Consider the following 25857-nt stretch of genomic DNA (forward strand, 5'->3'; position numbering starts at 1 on the left):
AATAGTAATAACAAAAATAACCATAATAATAACAACAACAATAATAATAATATTAATAATAATAACAAAAACAACTACAACAACAACAATAATAATAATAATAACTATAATACTACTACTAATAATAACAAATATAAAAATAAAAAATAAAATAATAATAATAATAGTAATAATAATAATAATAATAATAATACATCCAAATGGTTCGATAATTTAACTTCATAAATATATATATTTTTTTAAACAAATAAATAAAAACATGAATAAATAATGCAGGAATCGCTCCCCTTTCTGCCCGGCTCTAACTTTCTCTCGCGCAGTGATACACGGTGCCTACGCGGAGGAGTGAGGCGGCCCGCGACACCCTGACGCCAGGCGAAAGCAGATCCGGTCGGCTCGAGTGAACGCTTCGTGCTCAGGGAGGAGGCGCAGAGGAGGTACAGTAAACTTTATTTTTCTTCCAAAAACACAACAACTACTGAGTGTTTTGTCGCGAACGCGCGAATAAGAACGACATGAGGACTTAGTTTACGAGTTTAGACGTTAAAATGGATTTTTTTTAAAAGAAGGTGCTATTCATAGGCTGTACGTGTAGTAGTGTAGTAGTGTTAGAAGTTGGAGGTTGAGAAGTGATGGAAGTCTGGAGAGGAGAATAGACTGAGATGATGATGATGATGATGATGATGTGATGTAAATGAAGATGTTCTAAGTCCTTGCACTGTTTTTCATGCATAAACTAATTTTTCCACTTCTCTCTGCAATGCCAGGATTAAGTGTGCACTTTTATTCCTAATATAGTTTTCATTATGCTGCTGGTGTCACTTTATATTCTTTCACTCAGTGCATGTCATGAGAACTTCACATTTGTCTTTATAGGTCTTTCTGACCCTGTGTTATAACCCATACATGCTGTGAATGTTGATTTCTTGTGTGTGTGTGTGTGTGTGTGTGTGTGTGTGTGTGTGTGTGTTTCCTCCATTATGGTTATTATACACTTGTCAGTGATTAAGGCATCATTGCAGCATGGATGCAGGAGCTGATAGACCGAAGCCCGTGTTCCTGACATCAGTGAAGATGACATATCAGATTACTCAGAGGACAGGAATTCGTCCTTGTCCATGATTTAGTCTGCTTTAGTTTGGTGCTAAACCGCTTCAGTTGTCTGTCTGATTTTGTATAGAAGAGTCAGCTTTGATGGCTCGTCATAACTCCACGACTATCTCTTAAGTGATTCTTAATCATTTTCCACCGCACGATTTCTTTAAACGACAGTGTTTTTTTTGTTTTGTTTTGTGTGTGTGTGTGTGAGAGAGATGTATATGGTAGTGTCACAAGGCGGTTCAGGGCATGCGTGATGTTTATGTCGCAGCTCACAAGGTCAAAAAGAAAGCTGCTTCGTTATTCTTGGAATCAAAAATTTCTGTGTTTTCTTGTTGTTTTGTGACGTGTGGAATTTAAGAAGCGTTTACTGATCACCGTGATGTCCTTATCCAATGGAATCAATAAATAATAACCCCAGTGATAAACATCAGGAATGTCGGAACGTATCGATGAGGCTGGTCGGAATTGATAACGAACAGCTACGAAACGTTTAAGACGCGTGCTTGGCGATCACGTGACCGCACGTGTGCTCGTTGCATTATTCATCTCTCGCTAATGGAAGGGAGAGAAAATGATTCATAGTATCTGCTAAGAAATTTTTTGCAAACTTTATACATAGACAAGAGATCGGCTGTACATTTGTAATATATATATATATATATATATGTATATATATATATATATATATGTATATGTATATATATATATGTATATATATATATATATGTATATATATATATATATATATATGTATATATATAATCGTTTACAATACACTTTTCTGAGCGTATACTGGAGATCATCAGTGCTTTTAATACCATTAGTTAACTCGTTAGCTACTTATAGCTACTTACAGCCAGTGTTTGATACGTCACGTGATATTGATCATGACGTCTTACCATCGCGATACATTTTTGTAAATATCGTCGATATCATGAGGTCGATCGTCAATATCATGAGGTGTAACTAGATAACTGCTCTTTAAGATATCATTTTTGTATTTTCTCTTCAGTTCCTCGGCACGTATGTCATTTCGTAAACAAAAATCTGAATCGAACATGTCTGTCTAAAACTCCTAATATTTTGGTGGAAACTATAAATATAACATTTTGGCATTAGCTCCTGACAACATCCTTGGCATGTAAGTAACATTTATAACGTTAACTCATTTTAACTCCCAAAAAACAAAATGAAAACGTATCTTGGTATCGTGATACATATCGCGTATCATAAAGAAGTCTTCTTTCATAGTGTGATATGAGATTTCTGCCGTATCATGAAACACCCCTACATATAACAACTTCTTTTAGTTTACTGTTTTGCTCGCAACAAAATGCCAAAATAAACATCATGTATTGTGAAACAAGACCCCAACAACTACTACTACTAATACTACTGCGACTAATAATAATAATAATAATAATAATATACTAATTAATATATTATTACTACAGTTACTACTACTACTAATACTACTACGACTAATAATAATAATAATATACTAAGTAATATATTACTACTGCTACTACTACTACTACTACTAATAATATACTAATTAATATATTACTACTACTACTAATAACAATATACTAATTAATATATTACCACTACTACTGCTAATAATAATAATAATAATAATAATAATAATGTAATTAATATATTACTACTGCTACTACTACTACTACTACTAATAATATACTAATTAATATATTACTACTACTACTAATAACAATATACTAATTAATATATTACCACTACTACTGCTAATAATAATAATAATAATAATAATAATAATAATGTAATTAATATATTACTACTGCTACTACTACTAATAATAATATGGTAATTAATATATTACCACTACTACTGCTAATAATAATAATAATAATAATAATAATATGCTAATTAATATATTACTAGTACTGCTAATAATAATAATAATAATATACTAATCAATATATTACTACTACTAATATACTAAGTAATATACTACCACTAATAATAATCATAGTAATAGTATACATATCAAAATATTACTACTACTACTATTAATAATAATAATAACAATACTAATAATATACAAATTAAGATGCTACTACTACTAATAATAATCAAATAATTTACAAGAAATGTTTTACAATATAAAACATTAAAACACGCACAGAACAAGCTTTCTTTTTTTTTGTGTATATATTTGAGCCAGTTTTCTATTCCTAATTCATATATTATTTTAAAACACATATCCCTAGTCTTCTCATCATAATCTTCTGTTCAAAACCGATACGTTTTCTTATTTTAATTTTATCTTTAAGTACAGTGTCCTCTAATATTTTCGGTGTGAAACTTTCCACGACTTCAGGGGAATGTAATGTAAAACGAAATACCCGAGCGAAAGAAATGAAACCTCGTACCCTATCGATCTGTGCGCACGAGTACTTTATTCGTCAGTAAACACGTAGCGTATAGAGGTGTACAGCGCTCCCAGCCCTCTCCGTAACATCGAAAGATCGAACAAAAACATCGCATCACAGTTCCTACAACGTGGATATGCATCCTGATGTATAGCTCAGCAAACAGTTTCCTAACAATACAGAAGTGTTTCAGAACTGTTTATTTAAAACTTTATTTTATGTCTACAAAAGAATTTGTTATTTTGAATATTTACGGAAATAAACGATTATTTAAAACGATATCATAACGTCGTTATTATATTATATAGCGTATCGTGATATGCTATCTTGGTCATATTGCCTTCCACTTCAGACTTTTTTGGCGGCCCTTTTGGAAGATCCTCTGTGTCTTGTTCTCACCTCCCAAGCGCCCCTCCCCATTTCTCTCTCTCTCTCCCTCTCTCTCTCTCTCTTTCTCTCTCTCTCTCTCTCACTGACTGCATACCACAGGTGACGTGTGTTAATTTACCGTCCCAAACATTTGCCCTCCATGTGTGCACAGGCGTAAGGCGTATTAGGAACGTCAGGCATGTCCTGGCTCAGAGCTCCTCGATCTGCGGCGCTCTTCATTCCACACGATCATGAGAATAAATTCACTGAGAAGTTGATGTGTAAGCCAATGCCCGTTACTCCGTCTATGTACCGGTTGTCCATCTCCGCTCTACTTCCCCTCCACCCTTCTTTTTTTTTTTGTACATCTCAGTCCAGGCCTAATGGAGGCCCCGGGTTCCAGGCTTTGATAAATAATGTACGTTCTTCATAATGCCAAGTCCCAGGAGAGGGCCGAGAGAGCATCATTACTGCCTCCTAAATTGATTAACGGCACTGAAGCGGCGCAAAATGATACATGGAGATGATGCAGGGGGTCGGGCTCGGCGGAGGCGTGTGATGGGTGCCACATTAGCCTGGGTTTCTGCGCACTGCTAATATTTACATGCACTCAGGCTCCGAGAGCTTTTGGCCGCGATTATCGGGCTTTTATGGCATCCGAGAACGCCATTTCAGTTCATTTGGGCGATTCTTCAACTGGAGGCTTGCTCGGTGGCAGATATATCATTCTGTATCAATTGTCCCATCAGGGTTCGCTCGTTACGCGTATAAATTGTCTTCGTTTTTTTTTTCCTTCTTCTTCTTTTTTTTTCAAATTCCTACTATAAAACCACCACATTACTGCATCTTAAATGGATTACGAGCATTAAAACGGCCCAATAATATCGAAGGACCGTTCTCTGCTGCATAATGTTGACGTTATTGCTAACAGGAGGATCGTTTATACTGGCAGGGTCACAGCGGGGGATTAATGTGACTAATATCTGTAAGGGATTTTATTTCGTGTTTTTTTCACAACTCGCTTATTTTTCTAGTCTAAAATATAACTATAGTATAAAAACTGGCGGCGGATAACTCATCGGCAAAATACATGCAACGATTAAAACCGTTTAAAAGGAAACAAAGAAAAAAGGTCCAAGAATATTTTAGCGCATGTATTTATTTTAAACGACTGATTTTATTACATTTAATGAGGATAAATGCTCAAACGGTACAACGAGTGGGGAAATTAGTATCACCGAAAGGTAGTGGGCTAAAAATAATAATCCTTTATACATCACTGTAATCAGGAGCAAAGCAGTGTTTGGAGTACGACAAATGAGATATACCTGGAAATACGCCCAGAAATGATCATATCGCAGTAATTTTCATGTTATTTACGTATCAGTCAAGAGCAGGAAAGAGGTTCTACCTCTATTTAAACCACAGCGCTGTGGTCTGTCGATTCTGATTGGTCAGAAGGTGTTGATTAATTTTCCCTACCAGCAGCACTGATAGAAGTTCCTGCTGTAATCCGAATCACAGGTTTCTATCAGTGCGTTCGTTAACCTGATACCTTATCGTTTCTATAGCAACGGCTCATTCACGGGGACTCCGGAAACAGTACGTCGGGACTCTCCACGTAAGCCGACGCCTAGTAATAAACGTTTTTGTTATTTCACAATGAAAATATGAAAAAGTTGATTTTCCAGACAGTCCGTACAGGATTTCACAGAGTTTTTTTTTTTTTTTTTGTGATCGTTGCGGACAAAAACGGCTCGAACTCGTGGAGTGTTTTGTGCTTTTTTGCGGAAAGCTACTTGAATCGGCGAAATCGCAATCGCACAAAATTGTCCCGTACGATCTTTTGTAGTGATGTTTGTCGCTAAGTGAGACCTTTTAGCTGTACTCATGTTCGACGCACAGGAACCGAAGAGGGCTTATGCCGAACGCGCGTTTTGACGACGTCAGACGACGCGCCTCGGCCCGAACCTGCGGGCGTTTTGAATCATTTCAAGCTCCTCGGAATAGTCTGGAGTTCCCATGATTTCGCGTTCATTTCTACGATCGTGAAATCCCAGAGGGACTGTCCAAGGTTCAGATTTAAACCTGGATGCCCAAAGCAAGCTCATGTCTGCATGGCTAGTCTCTGAAATCGCTAAACATATTAAGAAGTTCTAGGTACATCTGCATTATTTCTGCATGATCAGTGATGTGAAGTGACATATAAGCGAGGTCAGCTAATCTTGTTCATCTTTGCTCAGGACAATGATCTGTCACTATGGACTGATTGCGTTAGTAAAAGCTGAGCTGAGCTGAAATCAACAGAATCATGTTACAAATCGAAACCTACAAAGCTGTTAAAACACGTCTTCACAAGCTACATAGCGAGTAAAATCGAGTTTTAAGTAGAAAATGATGCACACTGTATGCCGTCGTGTTATTGTGATTCAGGTGTGTTTATGTCCGAGACCTCGGGCAAGCCGAGTTCCTGGCTAGGGATGGGCGATATATAGACGTAAAAATATATCACGATATTTCACGGTATTTTTTTGCAGTAACGATATAAATGACGATATCAAAGTAGTAACATTCGACACTATCTTTTCGCCCACAAGTCACGTCAGCGTACAGTGGTCAGCGTTTTTTACGGGTTTTTGACACACTTTACAAATCACAGACTTTTGATTCACATCTGATCTTCTGTATCCGAACCACTTCCATATTATGAAGGAAGTCCCTTTTTTGCGGGGATTAATTCTTCTTCCTGGTTGGAACGCCGCCTTCCGACATGCTCGTTCTCGTCCTACGTGTGAGATGCCCACGTTGTGGCACGTAAACACGTCATCAACTATATCGTCAATATCGCCGGATGACAAATTCTTATCGGCGAGGAATTGTATCGGTATATCACGGACGATACGATATGGCACAGCTCTATTCCTGACCTGGAATTCCATTTTGAATGACTGTTCCTTTTTCCATTGAACTTTCTTTTCCGTGTCAGAGGTCAGGTCGTCGTCGTTTTTCCCGCCCCAGTTTTCCAGGACAGGAAAGTCTTCAGGACAGAGGAGTTTACGCTCTTTAAGACAGAGGAAAAAGAGATGCGGGAGTGTTTCTAGCTGCTGTAACGTAAGTTATAACAGGAACTCCTTTTGCAGATATTCCATAACATTTAACTATAAATGGATAAAAAGTACACATTAATGTGGTGTAAGAGGAATAAAAACAACTTCAGGGTGTTGAGGTTTACTTAGATAATATGAATTTCTCTTGCACCTAATTTTCATTGGTTGCATGTGACATTGGAGAAAAACTCAACATCATTCAAATAGCCAAATTAGCTTTCAGTGACTGTAACGCCTCTACAGTGCCTCTAAAGGAATGGTAAGGTATGCTTAAAAAAAATAAAGATTACAATAATACTAGATTTGATTTATTTTTGACCACATTTGGTCCAACGTACCCGATTATATCCAAATTGATGCTCCTGATGACCGCACGCCTGCCTTCAGTACCCTCTCTGTTAGAAGTTATACAACCTCCGTATATATTTTGACCTGCCCAGACTGGCATAGAGTCAATATTTAATGTATCGACCTCTCGAGTCAAGATGCGGTCACACCAGCGGTCAGATAATATGGATCCCCAAGTTCGGATTGAACGAAGGTCAAAACGCTTGGACCGAAAAAACGTGTCAGTCGTGCAGGCCAGATGTTAAGCTCAGTCACGTTGAAGGACAGCTGGTGAAGGACACGTAAAAAGACGACGCAGCGTCCGTGAGCACAGCCCACCTGCTGCGTGTGGGTAAGAGCTCGGAGATGTGTTTGGGCTAGAAAAGAGTGTTTTCGGAGTTTTTCATCACACACCAGTGAGGTTTTCTCCAGAATAACACCTGGACTGATGTTTGTTCAGATCTCCAGTGGGTTTTTAGACCTTGAGAGAAAGCCTGCTTTAGATAAACGTGTGTCAGGCAGCACTGTAACAGCACAGCTGTGGGGAATTTTTCAGGTGTTGGGAAATTTGTTCCACGTAGTCATGTTCAGAATATGAATAACTAACTGGCGATGGAGTTTCTTCACTTTCCGTCAGTCTGGAAGGCACAAAGAGCCTGAAAGGTTTGTTTACTCGTATCAAAATGGACTTGATTCAAAATGGACCTTAATTTTTTTTTTTTTTTATGTTTTTGACAAAATTATCATATGATATGTGAAATACACATATTTGGAAGTTAAATGCTAAGAAACTGCCAGTAGAGTTATATATTTATTTTTAATCCCGTGACAACGATTACACTTTTATTTAATTTATCTAGAAGAAATGATTTAACATTGAAAAGAATGAAAAACGATCTAGGATAGCTCAGAAAAGTGTATTGTGCCATAGATTACCACAATGTTGATGATATATATCTATATCTATCTATCTATCTATCTATATATATATATATATATATATATATATATATATATATATATATATATATATCAACATATTGTCTAAACGAGGCATTGAGAATAAATAATTCGCATAATATCTAAATCTGTTTTTTTTTTTTTTTAAATAATAAAGCGATTATACAACAATGTTTAGGCTTTTGTATAGCAAATTTATCAGAACACTGAATTATTTATATTGAATTTTTTTTTTTTTAATCTATTCGCATGTATGACAAGTTCACATTTACGTTTCCATCTCGTCATTTTGCAGACGCTCTTGTTCACACATATTTTGCATTGTTGTATGACGACAAGCTTTATGTCAACGTCTTGTATAAACAGAAGGTACAAACCCGTTCGTCCGCACGACGTAGCGCTTCTAAAGGACTACGGGACATTCGTGACTTCATGAAAACTTCCAAAAAAAAAGAAAACAAGGACAGTAACCAGTAGAATCACAGGAAACAGTTAACAGGAAATGTCTATACATAGTTACGTTTAGAAAATGAGCTTTACAGAAATATTCCATCATAGAAATAAAAATTTTTTAAAAAGATCTAGCAAATTTCCACCCAAACAATGAAAAATTCGACCAAACTTTTGTCATGAGTAGTTACTTCTAAAATAATCATTTGTATCGATATTTGTCCGTTTATTTTTACATACTGTTGAAGTGTGAAAGTTAGAAACTGTTAAAAAATGTTTTTAATCGATTAGAAGTAAAATCACCATTGTAGCTGAACAAGTACTGGAGACGTGTCTCAGTCTTTTCTCTACCGCAGATATGCGACTAGTCGTACATTCGATGTAGCTTCTGTGTATCCTTTTTGGGTTCAGTTTATCCAGGTGTCTGCGCCATGTGGTCTTGAGGTCGAGTGCCGCCCGCAGTACAGTTCACCTGTTGGTGTTGGCAGTGTAAAGCAGAAGAAGTCAAATTACAGCGTCATAGCTAAAATGATCAGACCCCCCCATGAGTCAGCTGAAATACAGTAGGTGTTTTGGAATGGAAGTTTCACAAGGGTTTCTCAATCCTCTAGGATTGCCCTGTAGCTGGCTCCTTTCATCTTGCCATCAACCCTGCCCAGTTTACCAGTCCCTGCTGATGAAAAACATCCCCACAATACAATACTACCACCACCATGCTTCACTGTACAGATGATCTTAAGTTTCCACCAAATGGAGTGCTTTGTGCCAAGGCTAAAAAAGCTCAATTGTTGGGCTTATTAGGCCAGAAACACTATTTCCACATGTTCGCTGAGACTCCAACATGCCTTTTGGCATACTCATTTTTTTTTGTTCTCTTCTCACGACTCTTCCATAAAGCCCAGCTTTGTGGCGTGACCAGGCTCTGGTTGTCCTGTCAACATTTTCTCCCATCTGAGCTGTGGATCTCTCCAGCTGTTTCAGAGTTACCCTTGGCCTCTGTGTTGCTTCTCTGACTAATGCCTTCTTTACCCAGTCAATGACTTTTGGTCGACAGCCTCCTATATGCAGAGTCACGGTTGTTCCATTTATTCTTTTTTTTTTTTAAATGTTCCAAGTCCTGTGGGATGTTCAAAGTTTGAGATATATTTTTATAATACTTTTTCAGGACTTTGGACTTTCTGAGCGCTCCTTGGTCTTCATTATGCTGTTTATTTAGGCATGTTCTCTGACAAACTCTAGGGCCTTCGAGGAACATGTCACACTTTATTTTTTATTTGCACATAGGTCGACCCCATTCGACTAATTATGCGACTTTTTTTTTTTGTTCGTTTCTTTGTGAAAAATTTTGCAAGCTATTTTGATTTTCCATCCACTTCAATATTATGGGAAATATTTCCATGTAAGAGCTCAAGTTTTATTTTCAAATTCAGATCAAACGGCAAGCATTTCCCTGGTCTTGAACCTTTTCCTAATTAGACTAGAAACCAGGTCAGGAAATTCAGATTGGGAGTTCATAATCTATCAGTATTTTTTCTGTTGTAGTTTCAACCACATTCTTTTACCATGAGAGTCAGGGTTTTTTTTTTTTTTTTTTTTTAGAAGTGGAGAGTGTCTTTGAACCCACAGAAGTGAATCAGACGGGGAAAACCAGACTAATGCACTGTTCTCTTCGTCCACGTTTTGACCACCAGCACCGTTTTAGACTTTAATGACTAGACCTAGATTATCTAGGCTAAAGTTCAATTCCCTGTGAACGTCCTGTTCATCATAACGTAATAATACTTCACATTGAACAATACAATGATTTTCTTTTAACCTGCTTTATAAATGGAGCAAACTTTTCTAAAAGCTATGCGAGGATGCACATCACACTACATACTACTGTATACAGTATTGTATGGGCTTATAATTTACAAATAAACCTTTCAGTGCAGTTTACTTTACTTTATACAATATTCTGCAGTGTTGATGTACACCACTAATCACCAACCCGCTTCCTTGAGATCTACCTTCCTGGAGGTTTCACTGTTACCATCCTGAGGTTGATTATTTCCCTATAACAGCACACACCAAAGTCAAAAGCGCTGACACTGGAGACTCCTTCCGTAAACGCTAACTCGATCGATGTTATCTCCTCGCCGAATCCTTCACCTCGTGAACATTTGTCATCCATTTATGTGTGTAACTTGTCACTATAGAAACATTAATACGAACCTTTCAGCCAGAACTACTGTCAAAGCTGCTGAAAATGACTCAGCGCCTTCTGACTCACAGAATTCAACAGCGCTGTGGAACAACAAAATCGTGAGTTTAAAAGAAAAGGAGAAAGAAAAGGTGTATTAGTTAGACCTCTGCCTTCAGATCCGGTCTGGAAAACCACCCTTTAAAAATCATTTCTCTCCTGATTTTGGTTTGGTGTCTTGTTGAACCTTTTGGAAATCCTTTCACGTGTGCATTCAATAGAAACGGAACATTTCTATCCAAATACCACAGGGGAACATTTGCACAAGACGGTAAAATGGCAACACGTTTCGTTTTATTCATTTCGTCCAGTTTGCAATTCAGTCCGAGACTAAAGCATGTACCTTCCACCTTAAGAATGACAACGTTAGAATTTATGCCAGATTATGTGAGTACGCTCCCTGCAAGAACGCCCTCGTAAGGAACAGAAATAGAAAGCACTCTGTGTGACTGAACGCCGTACGGTAAAGTGGGTTATTTGATCTCGGGCTCCGGTTAATCAGAAGGCCGTAGCTGTACGAACGCCGAACGTGTCGAGCGGTGCTTTGTTGCACTTGGCTGTGAGCGGCGTGCTTCCCAGTCTGCTCTGCTCCTCCCCGACAACAGCGCGAGTTCCCGAGCTTTTAAATTAGCTCCTGGCAACTCCACGGCTCTAAATATAGGAGGAACTTTTTAGCTTTCCTGTCATGGTGCTCTACACAATCGGTGTAAACAGCACCTGTTTCCATTGAAGGGCTCCCAGAGCTGCGATCCTGGCCTCGGAGAGAAAAGCGAGCTCTGACTGGTGTTGCTCTCGGCCATGAGAGCTGAGGTGGGGGCGGGGGGCGGGGGGCGGGGGGAACCGAAGTGGAAGAAATCATAAAAACAATGACTGCGTGTATGAGTAGGCCTTGATGTTGGGCTTTAATGCACAACAGAGTTTAGTGTGTATCTCTCTGACTTTTAATCTAGTAATAGACAAGGACAGTATCTCTCAAACGCACACACACACACACACACACACACACTATCTGTCCTTCCATTGACATTATTAATAATGCAGATAGATAATGCTGTACCTACATCTGAATCTAACCCTAACCTCAGTAACCAAAGGAAACTTTTTGGGTCCTATAGTTTTTTGTTTGTTTGTTTTTTTAAATAAAGGCTTCAGTTTTTTGTAGAAAACTTCACGGTTTACGAACGTCCCCACAAAGTCAAAACTGCACACACACACACACACACACACACACCCAGACATATACAGGGCATAAAATGTAATTATTTAACGCTGAAAACGACAATTTTATGTTACATTTTTAGAGATTCGTTAAAAAAAGAACACCTGTAATTACTTTGAGGTTACAAAAAAATCAGTTTATAATAATGTTGTTGTTGTTTTTTATCCTTTAAAAATGATACCCGCGATGGCTCTGAAAAACGTACCGTAACATAATTTCAGCGTCAATATCCATGTTGCATTATATGGTCGTATTGCCCGGGTCAGCTCTCAAAGAGGACGTTTACATGGACAACAATAATCCGATATGAACCCGATTAAGACGATACTCTGATTAAGAAACTAGCATGTGAACAGAGATTACTGATGACTTTAATCTGATTAAAGTCATACTCGAAGTAAACACAGATGGAATTAAGACGTGTGGAGTATTCCTGTTTGTCGCATTACGGAAGTGCGTTACAGACACGTAAACACCTTAATCACACTATTAACGTCGTGTGAGAGTTTTCACCGCATTGTGTGACAGGACACGTTCACACACGGCAGCGCTCGACCGCTTGACGGCAAACGAGAGAGCACGGCTGCGTCCCGAACCGCGTACTTACCTGCTATATAGTAGGTGAAATACATGTATCTGAGCTACTACATGGTAGGTAAGTACGTGGTTTGGGACGCAGCCCACGGCTTCAAGCAGTCGTCTATTTGCACGTATAGAATCGATAATTAGCTGCACTCGAAACTTTCATGAAATTTAAAACAAAAACACCCAAAACTGTACACGGTGCCATAACGAAGACCAACTGTATGCCGATACGTGAAATTCTGGAGGGGCGTCGGACGGCGTGGCGCGGCGACGTAACGACGCGTGCTGTTAATCGATCTATGTTCTATAACACGCAAAACAGGAACGTGAAAGGAATATTCTAAAAGCGACTCATGTAAACACCTTAATCAGAATGTTGTCTTAATCAGAATAAGGTCAATAATTAGATTACCGCTGTCCATGTAAATGTAATCACTGAGAGAATCTTAAGCCCTATTCAGACTGGATTAGTTTTTTTTTTTTTTTTTTTTTTTACATAACGAGGTGAGGCAATGTGATTATTACCGGAACATCGCTGAGACTTTTAGTCGTATTCCGTATCCGTATTTAATGGATTCTGTGCATTAGTCTGGAAAGATTGAAATTGTGTATAAAATGATCATTAAAAACAACCCCAGGTAGTATAGATTATACTGTGTAACCTATCTGAATGGATATTTTTGTTAGAAAAAAAAAAAAAGAAGAAGTCCATTATATCAAGTAGAAAAAGATGTTTTGTCCGTTTTCTTCAGTCTACGGACTCCAGGAAGTGCTCGCTCTTTTCGGTAATCGCCAGCCAAAACCAAAAGGAAAACCAAGTTGAGTTTAAAATGTAACATAGAGTAGTAACATGTGATTAAGTCATGTGACTTAATAATGACACGCAGCCACAAGCTCTACAACATAATAAAGGTCAAAACATGCAGTTGATGAACATGTGTACATCGTGAAGCCACGCCCCTCTCTTTAATTTATTCAGAGAGCACTTTTGTGAATCGTATCCTGTCCGAATAGTCCTTTAATCGCGGACATTCTGGAAGATTTTCATGTCGAACACTGGAAGACACGCAGTAAACTCATAAGACAGCTGTTATCACGCAGTGTTAATCAGCCTTGTGAATCTGTGAGCGCGTGTTCCTGATTTATTTTATGTTTCCCAAACAGTTGGCAGGAACAGCGCACTGAAAACACAGCTGTGGGCGTGTAGCCTTCGGTTGTTAACAGTCACATAACCAGTGTTTGTTTCCTAAGCCCCAGGTCAAAATGACCTATTTTACTTATTTTTACTGCATGATGGAATGTACAGACGGACAATACGGATTTAAAAAAAAACAACAAACATTTGCGATATGCGTTTCACTCTATCAAAACACACGATATGAACTTTTCATATGACGTGCTTTGTGTCTGGTCCTGCGTTGTTTGAAAACACGTCGAATCACATCGGAGTCATGATTCATCCGAACAGAGACGCTTCCGTGGAGCATCGTGGATTGGTCAGGATTATCACTCAGTAAAATAAAATAAAAATACATGTTTGTGGACAAATGTGGAACAAAGCTAAATGGATTTTTTTTCCCCATCATGTGCTTTAAAAAGTGTTTTTAGTTATTAGTCCATCTGCCAGTTTTGAATCAGAGTCATCTCGATACATCCATCTTCATCCTTCTTCAGGGTCACGGGGGAACCTGGAGCCTCTCCCAGGAATCATCGGGCACAAGGCGGGGTACACCCTGGACAGGGTGCCAATCCATCACAGCGATACATTTGATTTGCTTTCCTATTTCGTTCGTTTTGATTTCACACTGTGCATAATTAAACAAATCAAACGTGACTGGTCCTCAAAAGTATGGCTTCTATATTTCTGCTCTCAAAGTCTTCTTTGAATGGTAGATTGTGATACCTTCACCCCTGCCCTGTTGGAGGTTGTCACTGACTGTTGTTTTGTGGTTTTACTTCAAAGCTCTCACAGTGTTCCTGTCATCAGGTGTTGGTGTTTTCCTTGGCCGACCCATTCGCTGTCTGGTTTCTCAGCACACCAGTGGTTTCTTTCTTTTTCAGGACATTCCATACTGTTCTATTGGTTATGCCGTGTTGTGCAATGCGTCTGATTGATTTCCCCTCTTTTCTCACCTTCAAAATGGCTTGCTTTTCTCCCATAGACAGCTCTCTGGTCTTCATGTTGGCTTATCCTTTTTAACAACACATGCAGCCTTCACAGGTGAAACTGACGGCTAAAACCATGAGTAGATCTTCAGTGCTAATTGGCCTTGCCGTTCCAATAGTTTCGGTAGGGGACCGTAAATATCTAGTTGAAAACAATTTGTGTATTGTCTCAGCATCCCATTTACAAACAGCATGCGTGGTTCACTTACATGCAGTCGAGTTGCTTCGATTCAGAGTTGAATCACTTTCTCACTGCAATCGGACCATGCTAGAGTCCACTCAGGATTGTGACACTCGCTTCGGCGCTCTCGGAGATAGTTTCGTTCTGCACCTGAGTGTGATTGTTGCGTAAACAACTGCACTGAGGGAGAAGACAAAACAAGGGTGAGATTACTGACTAAACACTTCATATGTAAAAGCAGAATCCCCGATACATCTGTTACTACAAGAAAATACAATGATGGACATGTTTGCATCGCAGATCTGGGGTTGGGGGTTCGATTCCCGCCTTCCCGCCAGTTTGCATGTTCTTCTCGTGCTTCAAGGGTTTCCTCCAGGTACTCCGGTTTCCTCCATCAGTCCAAAGACATGCGTTGTAGTCTGTAGTGTGTGATTGTGTGCGCAGTTGTGCCCTGTGATGGACCGGCACCCCGTCCAGCGTGTCCCCCAGAGCCTTGTGCCCCGAGTACCCTGGGATATAGCCTCCAGGCTCCCTTCGACCCTGTGTAGGATAAGCGGTAGGGAAAATGGCTGGATAAGGAGTCTCCAATGTTAGCGCACTGTAACAGCCGTAACTTTTTGTAAAGCTGTAACGTTTAAGTTTACAGACATGGCAGAGTCTTCAGGATAGAGGAGTTTGCGCTTTCTGAATCTCTCGGTGACATGACAAGCTGCATTTCCATCTTATTATCTTCTTCTTCAAGAGAGAAAATATTATGCTGTCGAGTTTTTCCATAAAAATCCTTTATACGGTTAGTAATCGAGAGGAAGTTAAGATGGATTGGGTATTTTCTGATCAATGTTATCGTTGTAAGTGTGGGCCTGGACCAGTCTTAGACTTTATATTTCTCCCAGCGCTCCATTTTCATTCTCTCCCCAACCGCTCCATGAGTTACTTGTCGACACTTCAAGCTTTTGATTCGAGTAATTTCAAAAGAAGCGCAGACTCGTGTTTTCTCCTCCGTCTCTCTCCAATCATTCTCCTGCTGCTGAATTGCTGTCTTGGGATCTCACTGCATGGCCACTTTCAGCCTCATCCAAGCAGCATTTCCTCTCGCGATGTCAAGGGCAGAAGCTCTGAAATGTTTTAGATGCGCTGTTGTCTTTGGCAGGCCCCGTGAGAATGGCGAGAGCGGGGGAAAAAATGGCGAAAAATAAATTTGACAAATTTGACGTATAAGCGTGTAACTCTATAGACGAAGCCAGCAGTGACTCAGGAGGATATTCAAAGCCACTCGGCATCACTGACGGATGTGTGCAACCGGTGACATCCGAGATCACTGTGTGAACTCACGGCTGTACCGGAAACCATTTGGAGAATGCGGTGTTGACTGGACGTACTGGAAAACAGTGCATTGTGACTCTGATTCCCAGAAACGGTGATGTGTGAGGGAATGATGTTACACCATAAGGTCAAGGATGTGCAGCCAGTTGCTTCTCCTGTTGGTCTGGCTTTGTTTTGAAGGTCTCCCGCGGGAGAATCTCACACAGGAGTGTTATAATGAGCAAATCTCTTTCTCTCTGCAGATCAGCTGGATATCCGCGTCCTTTATCGGCACCGTTTCCTGTTCTGCTGGTGTTTGTGCGAGGCCTTTCTGACATTCAGTGTCTGCGGTATAAAAAAAAAAAAACCCAAGAAAAGACCAGTCAGGACCCGGGACGTTCGGCGTGTTTGTCCCCGCAGGATGAACGTCACGTCACTGTTTTCCTTCACCAGCCCGGCGGTGAAGCGCCTCCTGGGCTGGAAGCAGGGCGACGAGGAGGAAAAGTGGGCCGAGAAGGCTGTGGACGCGCTCGTCAAGAAGCTGAAGAAGAAGAAGGGCGCCATGGAGGAGCTGGAACGCGCGCTCAGCTGCCCCGGCCAGCCCAGCAGCTGCGTGACCATCCCACGCTCGCTGGACGGACGACTGCAGGTGTCACATCGTAAAGGGTTGCCGCATGTCATCTACTGCCGCGTGTGGCGCTGGCCAGACCTGCAGTCGCACCACGAGCTCAAAGCGCTCGAGTGCTGCCAGTTTCCCTTCGGATCCAAGCAGAAGGACGTGTGCATCAACCCGTACCACTACAAGAGGGTGGACAGTCCAGGTGAGTCTTCACGGCACGGAATAACACATTAGCTTCATGATCATCTTGTATTCCATTTACATTTATTCATTTAGCAGACGCTTTTATCCGCTTACAAATGAGGAATTATATACACTGTATTACATACAGCAGGGGAAATAAGTATTGGACGCGTCAACATTTATTTCAGTAAAAATTTATTTAAGATTTATTTCATCTTTCCAATGAGGTTATTCACATGAAATTTTCACCAGACATCAGTATTAACTCAAGAAATCCGCAAATATAAAGAATTCACAACGTTAAAGTTATGTGTGATAAAGTGGAACGAGACGGGAAAAAAGTATTGAACACGCTAAGAAAAAGCAGTTCTCCAAGGCAAGGTAAGGCAAGGAACCAGCTGAAATCCGTAAGTAATTACACCCCCTATCTGTGCAAATTAATATCAGCTGGGTGAGTAAATTGACGGTCTATACAAAGGCTTTTCGTTACCAAGGTGTCACACAAGAAACTTCTTTACTTATGGACTTTTAACGTTGTGAATTCTTTATATTTGCGGATTTCTTGAGTTAATACTGATGTCTGGTGAAAATTTCATGTGAATAACCTCATTGGAAATATATTTACTGAAAAAAAAATGTTGACGCGTCCAGTATTTCCCCCGCTGTATATTATTTATCTCATCAATAACCAGGTTAAATCAGGTCAAATTCGTGATCGGAGAACACACCTGCGGAAAACACACACGGAAACGTATAGTACAGGGTATACGTCTTCTACTCCAGAAAAGTCTCGACATGAACTGCGTGCAGGTGATTCGCGTGATCTTGACTGGGGAAATGTAAATTAAGCAGGTGCGTAACCCGAGTCTGAATACGCATAACTTTCTCTGTGTAAACAGACGCATAGCTTTGCTAGACATTGCTAAATATCACTGGACGATCTAAGCCTGATGTCTAAGTACATCTCTGTACACGGGTTATCTCTCGTTCTTCCGCCACATCCTCCTCTGCTGGACCAACTGACTAGCCTTTACTTTATCATCAGCATTACAAGACAAAAACTAGCTAATCTAGGAGTTTGTCTATCGTGTGTGTGTGTGTGTGGGGGGGGGGGGGGTTGGTGACTGACAAAACAAAACCTGTCCTCCAGTCCTTCTCAGAGGGAAAAAGGCGACATGAAACACACAGCCCCCCTTTTTGTTCGCTTAGCAGAAGAAGAGGGTCAGCTGACAAGACAGAAACAGCTGTCCACCGTGTGTGTGTGTGTGTGTGTGTGTGTGTGTGTGTGTGTGTGTGTGTGTGTGTGTGTGTTGAGAAAGAGAGCAGGAGCAGGAAATTCCATTCAGAGGGAGAATGAGGGCTTTGTTTTGTCGAGTGTGTGTGTGTGTGTGTGTGTGTGTGTTGAGCGCGTGTGCAGCGAACATGTGGCCGCATAGAGGAAAAGTGCAGCAGGAAGTCCTGTCGACGTCTCACACAATAGCAGGAAGGAATGCAGGCCTGCCGAACACACACTCCCTCAGCACCTGTCTTACACATACTGCTCTCCTCCTTTCATTATAGCAGGCGACCAAACCATGACCAATAGCTGACATATGTATATATATATATATATATATATATATATATATATATATATATATATATATATATATATGTGTGTGTGTGTGTGTGGTTTTGTGTGTCAGAATATTCAAATTTGACCGTTTCAAGCCAAAAGTGCAAAGTCCAATGCAGAGTCAATGCAAATTGATTCATTTTGCAAATTAATACCCCCTTAAAGCAGGTATTATATATGCAGAACCCAAGATAAAATGGCATGCTGCATCCCAATTCGCCTACTTATACCATCCATACATCTTCTATACCGCTTATCCTTCCTCACGGGGGAACCTGGAGCCTATCCCAGGGAGCATCGGGCACAAGGCGGGGTACACCCTGGACAGGGTGCCAATCCATCGCAGGGCACAATCACACACTACAGACACGCCAATCAGCCTACCATGCATGTCTTTGGACTGGGGGAGGAAACCGGAGTACCCGGAGGAAACCCCCAAAGCACGGGAGAACATGCAAACTCCGCACACACAGGGCCACAGTGGGAATCGAACCCCCGACCCTGGAGGTGTGAGGCAAACATGCTAACCACTAAGCCACCTACTTATACTATACAGTAAAGGAGTATGTAAGTGCTGGGACATATTAACACGTCACGTAACGCAGGAGAACGTTGTCTCCTAGTTACACACACCGTCACCGTAAACAAACTCCTCGTAGCATGTCAGCTTTTCTTCATTCGTCATTCCTTATAGAATTCATACTATATCATTTCATTTACCATTCCCTTCTGCACAAGAAGTCGTGAGTAACGTTGGCTGAAAAAGTGTCCACGGATCCACACTTCGAAAATCTACCGGGAATAGTAGACCATCCGGGTACCTTTGGGATCCTCATTTTAACACACTACCGTTTGGGAAACACCAATTCTAATCTGGGATACTATTTAGGCGAATTGGGACGATAGCTTTTTCATGATTGTGCCTCGGTAGTATCTCAGAACGATCAGTTACTTTAATGCGGCTTTATATATACACCACCGGTCAAAAGTTTGTGGACACTCGACCGAAATGTTTCTCATGATTTTAAGAAGCTTTTGATCTGAAGGTGTGTGATTAAATGTTTGAAATCGGTGTCGTAGACAAAAATATCATCCTGCCGACGTATTCCTTTCTTTCATTAGAAAACGAACATTTTATTATGCGAAGTATTTCCGAAAAGCAGCAGATGTTTGAAACATTTTGGAGTGTATTTTAAGGGATTCACTTCACTTCAGTATAATGAAAGACACCATTACGTGCAATACATTAAAGTGGTATAATGTTAACAATGTAACAGCGTGGTATGATATCATATCTTTATATGTTTATATTTTCACACTCTTTCTTCAGATTAAATCTCTTCCCTGCTCTGGTCAAAATTGATTGATGTGTATCTCCTGCATCATTTCGCACAGTTCTGCCACCGGTTCTGGTGCCTCGGAACAGCGAGTTCAACGCCAAGCTGTCCATGCTGCCACGCTTCCGCAACCCGCTGCACCAGACGGAGCCGCACATGCCCCACAACATTAAATACCCGGAATCGTTCACCCAGCAGCCGGGCAACAGCTTACCGTTCGGCCCCAACTCTCCCTCCAACAGTTACCCCGGCTCGCCCAACAGCGGCACGGCAAGCAGCGCCACCTTCCCACACTCACCGGCCAGCTCTGAGCCCAGCAGCCCCTTCCAGATGCCAGGTGAGACTGAAAATTTGGATCTTAGAGTAGATTATACAGTGCGCTCCAGTAATATTGGTAAATATGAGCAAAGAAGGCTGTGAAAAATTGTCTTGAGTGTCAGCATTTCGTAAGCTGCAACTTTAAACACTCCGGGACGTGCCGGTCTAGGACAGTAATCAACAGCGTGGTGGTGTGATGCAGCGACGAATGAAGCAGACTTACTGTCACCACTTCAGAGTTGGGTGTTTTCCACTAACAGCATGTCCGGTTACTGAGACTGACTCGGGATCATGTAGATCATGGATTAAAGTTTGTGTGTTGGCTCACAGAAACTCCGCCTCCTGCTTATGTGCCCCCTGAGGAGCCGATGACACAGGACTGTCCCCAGCCAATGGACACCAACCTGCTGGCCCCCAACCTGCCCGTAGAGATCAACAACCGGACAGGTACACACACACACACACACACACACAGCCCATATCATTCATCATCTCTGCTTGACATCATCCTCTTAAACTGTCAGCAGCTGAGTGCTTACACTACAGGTGCAGGAAGTCACACACACACACATACACACACGTGCAGACGTAGTGTAGTTTTTTTTTTTTTCTCCATCACATCCGCTTGAGCTTTTCCGGAAGATTCTACAGTACACAGTGTGTCCCATGGTTCTACGTCTACCAGTTTTGTCTTTGTGTCTTAAACTTGTACCGCTTTTCCACTGTGCAGTGCGGAACGGTACCGTAATAAATCCGTCCACATTTTCTTCTCACTTATATTGCCATCGAGTGAGCATAACTACGTGCCTGAGATGAATTTGCTTACCATTTCTGTCCGGGTACTAGGGCTGGGTCATATGGCAGTATAATTCCGATATTGTGATAAATGATGTCACAATGCACTTTTTCTCAGGCTACGCCCACGATTTGAAAACGCTCCACGTCTACACGGCCGTTTTCAAACGTTTTCCAAGAACCGCTCGTCCACACTCAAATGCCTGAAAAGGCTCACGTCCCTATACTGCGCATGCGTAAAAACGTAAGAGGCTTCGGCCTGCGTCGCTTTCCGTCAGACGTTTATTTAAAAACGCAATCTGAAGGTTGTACAAAGCGACCTTAATCTTTTAACAACGCTGTCAAACTGGACAGCAGGCATGACCACTGCAGTACGACACCGTCATGTGAATGGGTCACATGACTGCTTCACGTGGATAAAAATGCCTCATTGTTTTTGAATAATCTCCGTTTTCTAAGAGTCCACACTTCAACGCGAAAAACTGCGTTTGCAAATGTATCCACTCGGGAAAAGCTCTGTTTTAGCTGGACAAAAAAACGCCGTCTCGGTGCGGTCGGAAGGCCAAAACGTAGAGAAAAAGATGCATTTTCAAAATGAATGTAGACGTAGCCTTAGAGATCATGATTGTCACGATTTCCCATCGCGCTAGCGCTGTAGCAAGCAGCGTGTTCCGAAGCTCGAGCGCACTTCCGTGTTTCAGTGACATTGACTTTGTTTACTTTTGACATGTGCATTTGTTATGATTTCTGTCCTGTCTCCGCCCTTGTATTGTCATTGGTTGTTCCCTTATGTGTCATCATTAGTCTCAGCTGTTTTGTGTTCACGCTTGATTATGTTTGTTATTTAAACCCCTCGTGTGTCTATATGTGGTGCGAAGTATTGAGTGTTATCACCGTGCCAAACCTTTGTTCCTCGTATTTCGGTTCATGGGTTTTGATCTCGTTCCTAGTTCCTAGTTTCTTCTATTGTGCCTTGCCTTGCCTACTTCATGCCCGTTTTCCGATCGCCTGACCCTTCGCCTGTTCTGAACACACCTGTGTTTCACTATTTGGATTTGACTGCCTATCTCTCGTCTAATAAAGCCCTTATCTGCACTTGCATCCGTTTCAACCTCCCATTTCGTCACAATGGTTCATTATCGTTTATTTTCGGGAGGGTGGTTCCTAACACTTGCATACTCTTGATTGATTGGAAGCAGCTGATTTGACGTTTTGTGCTGTTTTAATTCTCAAAAATTGTGATTTTATTTACAGTTACATGTCTCCCTGATTATAAAATGTCCAAGAATATGTGCTTTAGACAATAGAACGTTGTAGAAATATCAATCCGATCACGGCTCTGTGTACGGAGACATCGAGTGTGTTGCGGAGATGTGAGTGGAGCGGGAGTTTCGCGAGCCGAGCTCAAGCTGCATCCTGTGTAGGAGCGTCGGGCGCTGCCCCATTGTGAACGCAACGATGGGAAAGGGGTAGACAAAACACACCTGTGACTCGGTGCCACCCGGCTCAGGAAGCAGAGGAGAGCTGTGTGCTGGATAAACACACTTCAGCTTTCTCTCTCTCAGAGGAGGAGGAGGAGGAGGAGGAGGGAGGGAGGGAGGGAGGGAAGGGCAGCACGGCTGACTCGCTGTGGGCAGACACGGGGCACGACACGGGCGCGGACTCGCATGTTCATCTGATATTCACCACAGATCCTCACACAACACTGATTCAGATACGGGGTCTGGTGTGTGAATAGCCTTCGTATTAGTCAATACAGCTGTGTGATCAGAGTCCTAATTAGATTGTATACATTAGTGATAATCTGATTAAAACATGATCAGATAATGTCAGTTTGGAGATGTTGACATAGCAGCTTATTAGGTTAGATTATTTACGCGAGCTCAAATTCTCCAGACTCCAGATTCACATTTTTTTAATATCATGTACTGAGTTAATGTCATTAATTGAATCCAAATGGTTTCCATAGCTCCTGCTGTCAAACAGTACGGAAACAAATCTGAACGAGTAGATGAATGTAAATACAGAATAATAATTTTCCAACTGTAGGCAAGATCACACTGCTTGTGACATGTACATAGAGCAGTGCCTAACATTAATCTATCACTATTTGTATTGATTATCAAACTGTTTTTATTTTTAAATGATGTAGTCGTGACATGAGTAGCCCAATGATGTACTAAAACTGCAAAAATCAGTGCGGGACTGCAGACACATTATCATTCAGCAATCTCAGAGTCAGTGTAGCCACCAGAGAGCGCTATAGCACCTAGGGAATATGTTCTTGTGCGGTTTAACGTTTTTAACTAATTATGATACCTTTTATATCATACATGAGGAATAAAACCTTCAGGGTGCGCTGCTGTAGGAATATAATCAGTGACGGATCAAAACAGAGTTACTGTTTTTGGAGGTATCGTTTTATACGTCTTATACTAGAGCAATCTGCCAGTGCAGGATAAGTTAGTTCCTGTTAACACATTAAGTGTCGTTCCCCACCAGCCCGTCTGTCACGTTACCCGGAGCGACTGTTACAAAGCACTAGCACTGGAGACTCCTTCTGTAAACGTCTCCTTAGCGAAAACGCCACCATATCAGCGATTACAACAACACATTTTTCAATCTGTTTACTATTATTACTAGGTTATGTGGAGTGTCTTTTGACCAATCAGAACAGCACTGCGGTTATATAAATATGATATACTGTATGATACGTCATTATGTCATTGTGTCTGTCTCTGTGCGTGCAGATGTGCAGTCGGTGGCGTACGAAGAACCCAAGCACTGGTGCTCCATCGTGTACTACGAGCTGAATAACCGGGTCGGAGAGGCCTTCCAGGCGTCCTCGACCAGCGTCCTGGTGGACGGCTTCACCGACCCGTCCAACAATCGTAACCGCTTCTGCCTGGGCCTGCTGTCCAACGTGAACCGCAACTCCACCATCGAGAACACGCGCCGGCACATCGGGAAAGGTTCGAGACGGGACGCTGTGTACATTACGGATGTATTCGTGGTTTTCTGTGCGGTTTACCTGACGATGCGGTTCATCGGGGCGCAGCTCGTGCAAACTGATAATATAGATTAATGTTACGCAGTCCACTTCCTGGCGGTGTACTGCATGGCCTGATTTCAATCGATCAACACACTCCCATTAGGATCGTACTACAGTGTCCCAAGATCAGAAACGAATGGGACTAGGCGGAGACAAAAAACACCACAGAGTGATGTTTCCTTCGCCTTGCTTATAGCTCAGCTACGTTTGCTTTGTTTAATTTGAACTGAATGGTAAAAAATAGCAAATTGTTCATTTAAAAAAAAAAGATAATGTTCTAATATATTAAAAAGCTACGGTATATGAGTGTTGTTATTATTATGGGTGGACTTTGTTTTTGTCATTTTCATTAAAGCACCTCCCTAGTCTTAAGATCAAAATCTTTGATTATACGATATGATGAGCAATGATTGCAATCTCTGATTTAAAAAAATAATAATAATAATTATTCGATTTTTGACTACATTAACAGTGTCCGGGTGTCTTCCAGCCAATCAGAAACAAATAAACATACCTTTACCTCATTATTTAAAAAATCAAAAATACATGTGGAACCCATATATTAATTATATTAATTATATTAAACCCAGAATAAATTACGTGGAAATGATGTTCGTCTACATCTACAACGTCCAGCTCTAATCCAGTCATTTGTGTCAGCAGATCCAGGAGTTGTAGTGAAGTTGACGTAACGAAGGATGTGGATGTTTTTTGGCAGGCGTTCACTTGTACTACGTAGGAGGCGAGGTGTACGCCGAGTGCCTGAGCGACAGCAGCATCTTCGTGCAGAGCCGCAACTGCAACTACCACCACGGCTTCCACCCCACCACCGTGTGCAAGATCCCGAGCGGCTGCAGCCTCAAGATCTTCAACAACCAGGAGTTCGCCGAGCTGCTCGCCCAGTCCGTCAACCACGGCTTCGAGGCCGTCTACGAGCTCACCAAGATGTGCACTATTCGCATGAGCTTTGTCAAGGTAGCGTGGACGTCTCAGTGTGTTCACCTCCGTAAGAAAACTCAAGCCTAATGGCTGTAATTAATCAGCAGAATTGCAGCGACACGCCAATACTGATGTCTCATTTTGCTTCATTCTTATTCAGATGACCTTTAGTAATGGAGTTTTAAACGAATTAATCAAATTCAGATCGCAAATTGAATGTGTCTACTCAGCATGTTGGAAAAGACTTGGCTTAAGGTATTATGTAATGTTTGTGTTTTAATAAGAAAAAGCCCACTGTTTCAGAAGTGCATGCTTGGAGATAAAAGATAAGAAAAGTCTGTATCTAGTCCATCTGTATATATGTCTATCTATCTGTCTATCTATCTGTATATCTGTCTGTCTATCTATCTGTATATCTGTCTGTCTATCTGTCTATCTATCTGTATATCTGTCTGTCTGTCTATCTGTATATCTGTCTGTCTATCTTATTTGTCTGTTTATCTATCTATCTATCTGTATGTCTGTCTGTCTGTCTATCTATCTATCTGGCCGTCTATGTGTATATATCTGTATATCTGC

At 41.1% G+C, this 25857-nt stretch overlaps 1 protein-coding gene across 1 annotated transcript in view; it reads left to right on the forward strand.

The window, feature by feature from the left end:
- Positions 1–305: 305 nt before the first annotated feature.
- Positions 306–25857, forward strand: part of smad1 (SMAD family member 1) — a 31345-nt gene continuing 5793 nt past the window's right edge. Inside the window, exons 1-6 of the mRNA XM_017464841.3 lie at positions 306–437; positions 16684–17241; positions 20233–20511; positions 20823–20939; positions 24038–24259; positions 25058–25314. Coding sequence (XP_017320330.1) covers positions 16842–17241; positions 20233–20511; positions 20823–20939; positions 24038–24259; positions 25058–25314 — 1275 coding nt within the window. The 5' untranslated portion in view covers positions 306–437; positions 16684–16841. The remainder of the gene's footprint in view (positions 438–16683; positions 17242–20232; positions 20512–20822; positions 20940–24037; positions 24260–25057; positions 25315–25857) is intronic.

Source organism: Ictalurus punctatus, chromosome 3 (genome assembly GCF_001660625.3).
Source record: "Ictalurus punctatus breed USDA103 chromosome 3, Coco_2.0, whole genome shotgun sequence".
In the NCBI taxonomy this organism is placed as follows: Eukaryota; Metazoa; Chordata; class Actinopteri; order Siluriformes; family Ictaluridae; genus Ictalurus; species Ictalurus punctatus.